Genomic DNA, 12775 nt, shown 5'->3' with positions numbered 1-12775 from the left:
CAATCTAATCCGACGCATTGAAGTGGGATATAAACACGTTATCAGATTCCCGGTGCCCTACATGCAAGCGAAACTAACAAAAATCGTGTTAAATATACGTTAGATTAACGTTGTCCGCTCGTTAATGTGTTACACCAGTTTTTGAGTTGGATATCGGAATATGAAAATGTTTTTACGCGACTAAGTTTGAGTGTCATCAAGATTATTCAGTCACCCCTCACTGTTGAAATGCTACTTCCTTGTGCGCCTTAACGATTTCGGGTTACGACGCGATGACGAACAGAGCGTTTTTTGGATTTATTTAATTCATTATAAAGTTTTTTTTTTATTGTGTTCTTCTTAGTACTTATAACGCCAGATATAATAAACTCAAAGTCGTGATCTTTATCTGAGTTGAGTTTTCTATAAAATACTAATTTAATATAACGTATTTGTTGTTGAAAACGCTAATTGCTCCGCTTACGTCTAGAATAGTGAATTATTTACATTAATTGTAAGTGCCGTATAAATGGATATAAGATCAATTAAAACAATTAATAAGGCTCATCTAAAGAATTATACACATCCGCTACCCGCTCCGTACATGACGCGCAACTACCTTAAAACGCAAACGCCACTGGATATCTCGATCCGAAAAACTCGGAACTAATTTGAATAAAAATCCCTTTTTGCAAAAGAAAATGTATAGGCGATATTTAATTAGGGTATTATAAACTTTTCTCTTCCTTCTTTGTGTATCTTTTGAGATAGATTCAATCATTTTTAACTTGATTTTCAATGATTTAAATATAGAATTGTTTTTTTTTTGGTAAAATTGAAAAAGTTTCAGGATTCCATTGATTTCAATTAATTACGTGTGTGTGTGTTTTTTTTTAAAGTCAGGACGCTTATCTTTAGGGAGAGTGGGAGTACGTTATGCGAAGCTTTCACCTGTTGATGCGTATGGATGGACGAGCTTTTTGTGTAGGTACTTGTGGTATATAGACTTATATAAAATATAAGTTGTCATCTAAAGGGTTAAGGCTATGGCCAGCTTGGGTAGAAAAAAAGTAGTGTTATCATCGGTCCTTAAGAAGCAAGCAAAATTACAATCTAATCCGACGCATTGAAGTAGGATATAAACACACTCTTTCAAGCTGAGTCCGTGAGTTCACCTACTAGTCACAGCGTATCTTTTTTTTATTGCCTTTATAGGCAGACGAGCATAGGGTGGGCCTGATGGTGAGTGGTTACCGTCGCCCATGGACTTTAGCAATGCCAGGGGCAGAGCCAAGCCGCTGCTTACCGTTAAGTACTCTCCACAAGCCTCGTTTGAAGAAGGACGTGTCATAGCGCTCGGGAAACACCGTGGAGGGGAGCTCATTCTATAGCCGGATGGTACGTGGCAAAAAAGACCTCTGGAAATGCACTGTGGATGACCGCAGTAGCTCCAGGTAGTATGGATGAACTCTACTCCAGTGGCGGACGATGCGATGTTAAAAACGAGATGTCGGTATCATCTTGAACAATTCCTCAGAGCAGGTATCTGGAATAGCCCCGTTGACTACCAGTGAATAGGTAGGGAGATAAAAAAAAGAATGTGTGTGTGTTTGTGTGTGTACGTTGACGATGAAATGAATTCCTTAACTCGTGGTCACAAGTTTGAAAGCGTGGAATCAGCGACGAGAGCAAAGGAAGCACTACACGGCTGCGACATATACTCGGGATGCTGCACGCTCAAAATTGAATTCGCAAAGGTGAGTCCCAAAAAATATTTATTATATTATATTGAACTATTATAGCTTTTGCCTGCGATTGCCCCCCCCCCCTTTTATGTGTTTTTTTTATTGCTTAGATGGGTGGACGAGCTCACAGCCCACCTGGTGTTAAGTGGTTACTGGAGCCCATATATATTGTACGATAGCTCAGTTTTATGATATTTTAAAGATTTAAAGAATTACGGACTTACCGCCAACTGCTCAAAGATTTCACGACTCGTTTTTTAAATGTTGCACAAGCTGCGGCAACACGTAGCACTAGTGTCGCGCTCAGTAGATTGCGCGGGTACCGGGCAAGTTGGCGGGAGATTTCAAAATGTGAACCCCAAAATCGAACAGATATCTACAACGTAAATCCGCCACCCACCTTGAGATTTAAGGTCTATGGTCTCAGTATAGTTACCACCCTACAAATCGAAACGCATTACTGCTTCACGGCAGAAATAGGCGGGGCGGTGGTACCTACCCGTGCGGACTCACAAGAAGTCCTACCACCAGTAATTACGCAAATTATAATTTTGCGGGTTTTGATTTTTATTACATGATGTTATTCCTTCACCGTGGAAGTCAATCGTGAACATTTGTGAAGTACGTAGTTCGTTAGAAAAATTGGTACCCGCCTGCGGGATTCGAACACTGGTGCATCGCTCGATACGAATGCACCGGACGTCTTATCCTTTAGGCTACGACGACTTAAAATAGGCCGCAGAAATAGGCGGGGTGGTGGTGGTACCTACCCGCGCGGACTCACAAGACGTTCTACCACCAGTAAAATAAGGTTTAAATTAGGTTCACCAGTTTCACATACGTGAATATGGAACGAGCAACATGTAACTTACAAATACAGTATGAATATAAATAACAGATATTTCCCGCGGCGCCGGCGTGCTCCCCGCGGGATTCGCTCGGAGTGAGAAGTAGTAACTCATGTCCTATTCTGTGCTTTGAAGATAGCGCCATGTTTTATTGAATGCCGTTCTGTAAGATTAGCTATTATTGAATCGGTCGGAAATGTCGGAAAATATTTTTTATTTATTTATTGTAAAGACGGGTGAACGAGTTCACGGCCCGCTTGGTGTTAAGTGGTCACCCGAGACAATAGATGTCAATCACGTCAATGCCGCATTCCCTGGTTCCAAATCGAAATGCATTATTGCTTCGCGGTAGAGATAGGCAGGTGGGTGGTACCTACCAGTGTGGACGCACAAGACGTCCTACCACCAGTAAATTTTTTATCTATGAGCGATGCCACCCAGTGGATGGACAAAAACTTTCTTCAAACTATGATTAGTATCATACCAGTAGCAAAAACTATTAATTTGCAATCCTACGGGAATGTTCTATTTCCGAATCAATAGTTTCGCTTTGGTATCTTCAACATTTTACGTAATTGCTACGCGGATGTGTTGACTATAGGTATTTCTGATCAGATGCAAGCTAGTCTTTTTTTTATTGCTTAGATGGGTGGACGAGCTCACAGCCCACCTGTGGCTAAGTGGTTACTGGAGCCCATAGACATCCACAACGTAAATGCGCCACCCACCTTGAGATATAAGTTCTAAGGTCTCAAGTATAGTTACAACGGCTGCCCCACCCTTCAAATCGAAACGCATTACAGCTTCACGCCTGAAATAGGCAGCGTGGTGGTACTGTTACGGGGTGGGTCCAGGAGCTCTTTTTAAAAAAGGACACGGTGACTGGCACGGAGTTTATTTTATTAAAGAAGTAGTACAAATGATGTGTGTTTCCGCTACTCAAGCCAAATCTGTTCTGCCGCGCTTTTGCAATATATCGTCTTTATATAGAGACAATGCATTCAAGAATGCCTTAGTCGGCATTATTATTTATATTACGTTATTGTTGAGGGGCATATGTAACAGTACCTACCCGCGCGGACTTACAAGAGGTCCTACCACCAGTCTTCCAGCGATGATAATGGAAGACAAGCAAGGCCCTCTGTTTGATTCGTAAATAATAATAACTTTTATTCGTGACGAATTATACCGACCGAATTGTACCGACTTATACCAGAGCGTGGGTTCGTTTGCATGACCTTTATCCGATCGAGCCTAAAAATTTAATGTGGCGGGGTAGCTGTCATTATAGATGAGTAAATTTTAATGATATTGTTACGCGCTGGGGTTCGGGATAAATAAAAAATTCACCAAAGTACAACTTAAAAACTGTATTCAACACTTAAAACACTCAACAAACAGTTTAAAACTCTCAATTCGCTTGTTCCGCTTCGCTTCAGGTGACCCGTTCGCCGTTTCGCTTCGATTAGTTCCGATTACTGACTGACTGCGTGCCATCTTTAAAACGCTTGTATAGTTCATACCTCATCCCTAGAATTATTGAGAATATTCCACACATCTCTAGTAGTAGTTTCCGTTATCTGCCAATAGATGGCGTTGTACTTCTCGAGCGTTCTAGGTGCTACTTGGTCCTTCGATATTCGTTCGACTATTCGGCGATAGATGGCGTTACTCTTACCGGCGTAACAATACAATGCCTACTATCATGTTACATAACGTAGCGTTCGAAGCATTTCCACAAATAACATAAAATGAAAGATATGGCTTAAAATTGGCAGCGTAAAAATCTTGCTCGGATATCATTGTCATCTTATCGAATTTTGAACATGAAAAGATCGATCGCGCAGAGTTAATTTACAGATAATCTTATGGTTTTAGTAAGTAACTCGACGCGCGAACAAACAAATCATACCAAGAATGGCACTTAACGTCCGTTGGCAACGGTATCGTGTTACAGAAAGACGGATCGTTCTTTTTATAATACAATATCTAACGGAGTTTCGCTATTCAAGTGCATTTAATGATTTTTAGGTCATTTTTAGTAGTAGTAGTACGTGTTTTTATTTATTTATTGCTTAGATGGTTGAACGAGCTCACAGCCTACCTGGTGTTAAGGGTTACTGGAGCCCTTAGACATCTACAACGTAAATGCACCACCCACCTTGAGATATAAATTCTAAGGTCTCTCGTCTCTAGTATAGTTACAACGGCTGCCCCACCCTTCGAACCGTAACGCATTACTGCTTCACGGCAGAAATAGGTAGAGTGGTGGTACCCACCCGCGCGTACTCACAAGAGGTCCTACCACCAGTATTTCTAAGCTATTATCGCCAAAATAGCGCTAAAATAGAGAGCGAGTCGATAGTTTACTATAATTTACACATACTGTAAATATAGTCTAATTTGCATAAAAGCTGAAACCGTTTTTCTGTTATCTCGTCAAGACCAATGTAACTCGGAGTGTCGTGTCAGCGCGAGCGAACGTGTAACAATTTAAAACCGTTATGATTAATGTTACGAAAATACATCCGACGGGTTCATGAAATAAATCTCTTTGTATTCGCGACAAAAGCGTTTTTAGTATAATTGCGAATAGCTAGCTGGTCTTTTAAATAAATAAAAACGGTTATTGTATTACGCTCATATTGTCTGAACGAGAGGGGACAGTTTTCAATAACGAGGATAGATTGAAACAGTTGCATTCAAGTTCTATTATTGCACCAGATGGGCAGACTATGTTTTATACCGGTAATGCAATTATCTTTAAAGATATCAAGATGCCACCGGAACGCACGGGTAGGTACCACCACCCTGCCCATTTCTGCCGTGAAGCAGTAATGCGTTTCGGTTTGAAGGGTGGGGTAGCCGTTGTAACTATACTGAGACCTTGGAACTTATATCTCAAGGTGGGTGGCGCATTTACGTTGTAGATGTCTATGGGCTCCAGTAACCACTTGACAGGAGGCGGACCATGTGCTCGTTCACACGTCTAAGCAATATAAAATTTTAAATAATAGATCATCACCCTGTACATTTGTAATGTTCAAGCGAGCAATGTAAAGAAAAGTAAAAATAGATAATAGACCACCCTATATATTTTTAATTGTACTAGTAATGTCCAAGCGATGATTGAACATTCCCGATCCTGCGGACAGAATGGAAAGCAGTCGACGTCGTCCAATACACGTCATTTCGTATCCTCCCGATCCACTAACGGTGCTTTTAGGTACCTCAAGCACCGGTCACCGTCCTCGTCGAACCCGTCGCTTGCAACGAAGGGCTCGACGAGCGAAGTAACCCATAGACACAGCCCACTGAGTTTCTCGCCGGATCTTCTCAGTGGGTCGCGTTTCCGATCCGGTGGTAGATTTTTTTTTTTTTTTTCTTTTTTTTTTTTTTTTTTTTTTTTTTTTTTTTTTTTTTTTTTTTTTATTGCTTAGATGTGTGGACGAGCTCACAGCCCACCTGGTGTTAAGTGGTTACTGGAGCCCATATACATCTACAACGTAAATGCGCCACACACCTTGAGATATAGTTCTAAGGTCTCAGTATAGTCACAACGGCTGCCCCACACTTCAAACCGAAACGCATTACTGCTTCACGGCAGAAATAGGCGGGGCGGTGGTACCTACCCGTGCGGACTCACAACAGGTCCTACCACCAGTAATTACGCAAATTATAATTTTGCGGGTTTGATTTTTACTGCACGATGTTATTCCTTCACCGTGGAAGTCAATCGTGAACATTTGTTGAGTACGTATTTCATTAGAAAAATTGGTACCCGCCAGCGAGATTCGAACACCGGTGCATCGCTCGATACGAATGCACCGGACGTCTTATCCTTTAGGCCACGACGACTTGATTCTGCGAAGCACCCATCTTGCTAGAGCCAGTGTTAGCATCACTCCGGTTTGAGCCCCGTGAGCTCACCTCCTAGTTAAGGTTACGCTGAAATAGCCTCTCGAGGCTGTCAGCTTAAGTAGGAAAAAAATAATAATCATCCCCCTGTACATTAGTAATGTTCAAGCGAGCAATGTAAAGAAAAGTAAAAATAGATAATAGACCACCCTATATAATTTTAATTGTACTAGTAATGTCCAAGCGATGATTGAACGCGTTTAAAACAAGTATTCAATCAGCACAATGGTCTGCTAACGATTCCATTGTGAGAGCTTTTGTAATTGTCCGCTTAAAAAGCTCACGTGAGAGAAACGAACGCGCGACGTTCCGTAATGAACCAGACAAAGGTTCTGAAGAATGAATTCTGTTTTGCAGTGATGCAAAATCATTCGCTAGCAAAATGAATCGCTGTGAACCGTGAGCCTCGTACACTGGATTGTGCTCAGCGCCGCTCATCATACAATGCGCGTTTGTTTGAATTAATTATTAGTTGAGCGTACCTATCGATGATCGTGAGAATTTAAGGGGAATCGCACTAGGTACTTCAAGTCGCTTTTTCAAAAAATACCTACTCACGACACGTATATGATTTATAACTTGATATAAGGGGCGGTAATCGGAATTACTGTGGTGGTTTTCGACATACGCCAAAGCATGCCAATCCGTCAAGTAAACTTTTTTTTAAGGGATTTTATGACCTGGTAACTAAGACCTTTTAGGTCAAGTCTTATTTTAATTTTAATGATAACTTTTATATAAAAAATTATATTATGTAATGAAATTATATTGATTAATATGAAACACGGCATGAAATGAAATGAAAACGAAATGAAATGAAATGAGATGATATGATATGGGATGAAGTATAATTTTAGTTAAATGGTGGTCATTTACTGAGACTTTTTCAGTGGACGATTTGGAGGATGCCGATAAGTTAGGTTCAGCGGCTTTGTTTCATTTTCCCACATTTGTGCACTTTCACAAATACTAAACAGTTAATAAACCACCGTTATTACACATTTAAACCTAAAGAAACAGTAAACAGACAAAATAAAACAAATCACACAACTTCACTCCTCGCGTACCCGCCAAAAAGTCCGTCAAGTAAACACGACCTCTTTAACATGGAGTTCGCATTACATTGCTCGGGAATTTTGTGTAATACATTACCCGTTAAAGAATTAAATCGGTATTTCTCGAACTGTTGATGTCTACTAAATGTAAAAAGTTCCTGTATGTGTACGAACTTTAAATAAATACTAGAGATCCCGCAGTAATCGAAATTCGACTATAATTAATTGGAATTGTAAGTTTGTACACTATTATGATTGTATTTTATACTTCTATAATTACAAATTTCGCCAAGGCTACTCTATAAAAAATATTAATAAAGACAAACAATATTTAATCTATTCTCAATTTGACAATAGACGTCAAGAGAGGACTTTTTGGCGGGAACGCGAGGAGTGAAGTTGTGTGATTTGTTTTATTTTGTCTATTTAGTGTTTCTTCAGGTTTAAATGTGTAATAACGGTGGTTTATTAACTGTTTAATATCTGTGAAAGTGCACAAATGTGGGAAAATGAAACAAAGCCGCTGGACGCAACTTCTCGGGATCCTCCAAAAAGTCCACTGAAAAATCTTAGTAAATGACCACCATTTTACTAAGATTATATTTCATTCCATATCATCTCATTTCATTTAATTTCATCCCAGTTGATTAACGTCTCAAATTAATCATTTTCATTTCATTTCACTCCATATTATCATTTTTCATAAAAATAAGAATATAAACTAAAATAAGACATGACTTAAAGGTCCTAGTTACCAGGTCATAAAATCACTTAAAAAAATAGACGTCAAGAACAAAAGTTTGACAATAAATAGTATGCATGCGTGTGTGCGTCAAATACATGATATGTAGTATGTGTAATGTTTTCTTTATTGATTTAATGTATCTTTTATGCATTATTTAAAAAAAAAATTAGCATTGTGCACTTCTTCTCTATATTCTCTATAAGTGTGGAAAATTTCATACTCCTCCGTCCGCGCAATTTTCGTAAAAAGGGATACAAAGTTTTTGCTTCACGTATTATAAATAAATATTACGAAACCAGTGGACTTCTTTTATATACTCTACCTACTCTATTAACTTACTCTATCGAATTAATTATTTTAAAGTCGTCGTGGCCTAACGGATAAGACGTCCGATGCATTTGTGTTGAGCGATGCACCGGTGTTTGAATCTCAGGCGGGTACCAATTTTTCTAATAAAATACGTACTCAACAAATGTTCACGATTGACTTCCACGGTGAAGGAATAACATCGTGTAATAAAAATGAAACCCGCAAAATTATAATTTGCGTAATTACTGGTGGAGCGGGTGGGTACCACCACTCTGCCTATTCCTGCCGTGAAGCAGTAATGCGTTTCGGTTTGAAGGGTGGGGCAGCCGTTGTAACTATACTTGAAACCTTATTCTCAAGGTGGGTGGCGCATTTACGTTGTGGATGTCTATCGGCTCCGGTAACCACTTAACACCAGGTGGGCTGTGAGCTCGTCCACCCATCTAAGCAATAAATAAAAAATTCAAACTATTTGTAAGGTTTTGAATCTTCCACTTGTTCACTGTTATTCTCTAATATTTCCAATGCTTCGAGTACTATACAATTTTCGTGATCGCGGATGGCTCAAGGTGTTGTTATGTCCACACTTGAATATTCTCCTAACTACCGTCTATTTTTCTCTCAAAAATATTGTTTTAAGACCTTTTACGTTTCATCTCGAACTGAGCAAACTAATAATAGTATCTCGAGGACTAGCAGTTTGCTTGAATGGTTTTCACCTTCACGTTGTTTTTTCAACGGCCGTCTGGTGTAGTGGTAAGTGACATGGTCACTACACAAGGGGGTCGCGGGTTCGAGTCCCGCCAAGGGAAGATATTTGTATGATAAATATAAATGTCTTTTCCAGGGTTATGGATGTATATTAAATATATGTATGTGTATAATAAAAATCTTACATTTATTTCCGTTATCTGGTACCTGTAACACAAGTTCTTTACGAACTTATCACGGGACCAGTTAACGTGGCGTGATTGTTAGTAAATCTTTATTTATTTAAAAAAAAAAAAAAAAAGTAAAACCTTCACGATGCGAAAGTCTCAGATAAGTACGACTCTTGAAAATCGAAGAAAATACATTTACACAGAAAAATACCCACACAAAATTATTACATTGATTTACGTTTGACGCTCTGACATGGGATTGATTAATGTAGTTAATTTATTTTTCCTGCTTTCATAAGACGAACTGCCCGTCCTAGGCTAAGTCTTATCGCTATCGCAATAGTGATTGAGCCAGTATTTCAAGCATAAGAGGATGAAATTACTGTAGAACTCCACTTCAAACAGTCAGGAAATAATACACAGACTGCAGTAGACTACTCAATTCTGTATTGCTTAATTGGTAACTCCACTTTTACAATCTTTAGACATCTGTTCACTACCGAATACACTGATTTCTGTCTCGTTTTTTCAGACTACCGCCTTTTTTATTATGTCACATCCCCACTACTGTAATTGCTCCCACCAACAGTGTTGCTATTAGGCAATCCGAAAATTACCTTTACATTAACAAATTTTATTATTTTACAACAAACCTTACAGTGCATGTGCTCACAATAAGCCCCACCACAAGTTAGAACGCAATAGCAGGTTCGATTTTTATTTTATTTTTGATTTTGATTTTTATTGTCCTTGATCGTCACGTTTTCATTTTCTATTAATTTAAAAAGTTGCCACTCAATACGTTCTCCCTCTGCTGTTTACATGCTCCCAATGGTCATTCATTTAAAAACGATAAAGCTGTAATTATATTAAAACCGTAAATCTCATATCAAAGACTTATTCGGAGACCCTCAGTCTTACCATTACAACCTCAGTAGCATTTATTTGTCTACGGCGTACCTAGGCTACGATAAATCTGCGTAGCGCTCGTAGTAATGTCTACGTAGCGTAGCGGGTCCTCTACGATGTATGCATCGTAGCTTAAATTTATGATTCCAAAACGGACAAGTGATTACTTGTGCTGTTAATCTAAATAGGTAATTGGGAAATAATCAAGTAAATGGTAAATCCAAATTGTCGACAGACGAGCGTAATGTACCTATAAGCTTTGTTGGAAAACATAAATGCCAGGCACACACAAATAGGTTGCAAATAAGTATGTAGTTTTATATACTATTTAATATTAATATGTGAAGCAAAAACATTGTACCCCTTTTTATGAAAATTGCGCGGACGGAGGAGTATGAAATTTCTCTCACTTAATAAGAATATACAGGAGTGCAGTTGTATGTTCATATTTTTTTAATTATGCGTAAAAGTACATTCAATAAAAATAAAAAAAACATTACACACACTACCATATTTGACACGTCACTTATACCTATATATATATATATATCCACAGAATTAGTAATGTTCTGTGGGATTTTATGACCTGGTAACTAAGACCTTTAAGTCATGTCTTATTTTCATTTTTATATTCTTATTTTTAGGTATGAAAAATGATAATATGGAGTGAAATGAAATGAAGTGAAGATGATTAAATGAGACATTAATCAACTGGGGTGAAATTAAATGAAATGATATGAGATGAAATATAATCTCAGTAAAACGGTGGTCGTTTACTGAGATTTTTATAGCGGACTTTTTGGAGGATCTCGAGAAGTTACGTCCAACGGCTTTGTTTATTTTTCCCAGATTTGTGCACTTTCTCAGATATTAAACAGTTAATAAACCACCGTTATTATTACATATTTAAACCTGAAGAAACACTAAATAGACAAAATAAAACAAATCACACAACTTCACTCCTCGCGTTCCCGCCAAAAAGTCAATTAGTAATGTAAATTAAACCCGCAATGAACTCGGAAACATTAAATATTCGAACGTTTAAAAAAACCAAACAAATTCACGTCTAAAGTAATATTGGTTCAATAAAAATAAAAAATAAAATCTATGCGATGCTTACGTAAACAATAATTTGTAATGAGATACATAATCGATTTGTTTACATTCAGAGAGATATATGTACGTGGATCAAATGTAAATGTTTGTAAACGTTTCGAGATGAAACGTCGATCGGGGGGATCATTGAAGATGATGCTGTGATTGGCATTGGGTAATCGGTTTTCGTGTTCATTATACATTAAGGGTGGCGATATAGAAAGATGTATATACATACAACGGGTGTATGTAAGGTAGCTGTTACCGAAGTACTCGGAAAGGGAATATGCACCTTAAATGATTATACGTAAGAGTCATTGTGGCGTATAAAGAACGCAGCTTTTTATGATGCGTGATCCGGAACGCAGGACATGTTGAGAGGGGGATAGTCTGTGACGTTATAATTAATGTTACCTCCAAAAAAGGCGAAGAAATAAAAAGAGTTATAACCGTGCAAAAAACAAACTGTGCGCGTGTAACTTGAAGTCGTCGTGGCCTAAAGGATAAGACGTCCGGTGCATTCGTGTTGAGCGATGCACCGGTGTTCGAATCCCGCAGGCGGGTACCAATTTTTCTAATGAAATACGTACTCAGCAAATGTTCACGACTGACTTCCACAGTGAAGGAATAACATCGTGCAATAAAAATCAAACCCGCAAAATTATAATTTGCGTAATTACTGGTGGTAGGACCTCTTGTGAGTCCGCACGGGTAGGTACCACCGCCCCGCCTATTTCTGCCGTGAAGCAGTAATGCGTTTCGGTTTGAAGGACGGGGTAGCCGTTGTGACTATACTGAGACCTTAGAACTATATCTCAAGGTGTGTGGCGCATTTACATTGTAGATGTCTATGGGCTCCAGTAACCACTTAACACCAGGTGGGCTGTGAGCTCGTCCACACATCTAGGCAATAAAAAATAAAAAAAAGACTTAGTGCACGTGAATGATGTGAAACTTCTGTTTCGATGTGTAGTGTTGTGGTTTTCTTCATTTTTCATCCTTAAATCAGATTGCTCTGGTAATAGGGAATGCTGTATATAAGAGATGCGACAGCTTCAACATTTTTATTATATTTATTTTTAAGTACTTCATTAAAATATTGGACGCTACTCGTTGCTAACGCTCGCGCTGGCCTGTAACAGGTATACTACTCGCATGCGTTCAAGTGCCACGCATTCACTCTCGCTCTGTCTCTTTCTATTCCCCCTCCCTAGGAGCGTTAAACGTTTAACGCAACCTTGTTGGAAGTCGCATTAGAAGTTTCACTTCAATAAATCTCCTATTGCTTCGA

At 38.7% G+C, this 12775-nt stretch overlaps 1 protein-coding gene across 3 annotated transcripts in view; it reads left to right on the top strand.

The window, feature by feature from the left end:
- The window catches only part of sm (heterogeneous nuclear ribonucleoprotein L), a 406278-nt gene that overhangs the window by 303593 nt on the left and 89910 nt on the right, over positions 1 to 12775 (top strand). For all 3 annotated transcript variants that reach the window (XM_028183615.2, XM_028183596.2, XM_089737982.1), the window contains exon 4: positions 1640 to 1736. In XM_028183615.2, coding sequence (XP_028039416.1) covers positions 1640 to 1736 — 97 coding nt within the window. The remainder of the gene's footprint in view (positions 1 to 1639; positions 1737 to 12775) is intronic.

This window comes from Bombyx mandarina, chromosome 24, assembly GCF_030267445.1.
Source record: "Bombyx mandarina strain Sakado chromosome 24, ASM3026744v2".
NCBI classification, from domain to species: domain Eukaryota; kingdom Metazoa; phylum Arthropoda; class Insecta; order Lepidoptera; family Bombycidae; genus Bombyx; species Bombyx mandarina.
This window is presented reverse-complemented; position numbering and strand designations above follow the sequence as displayed.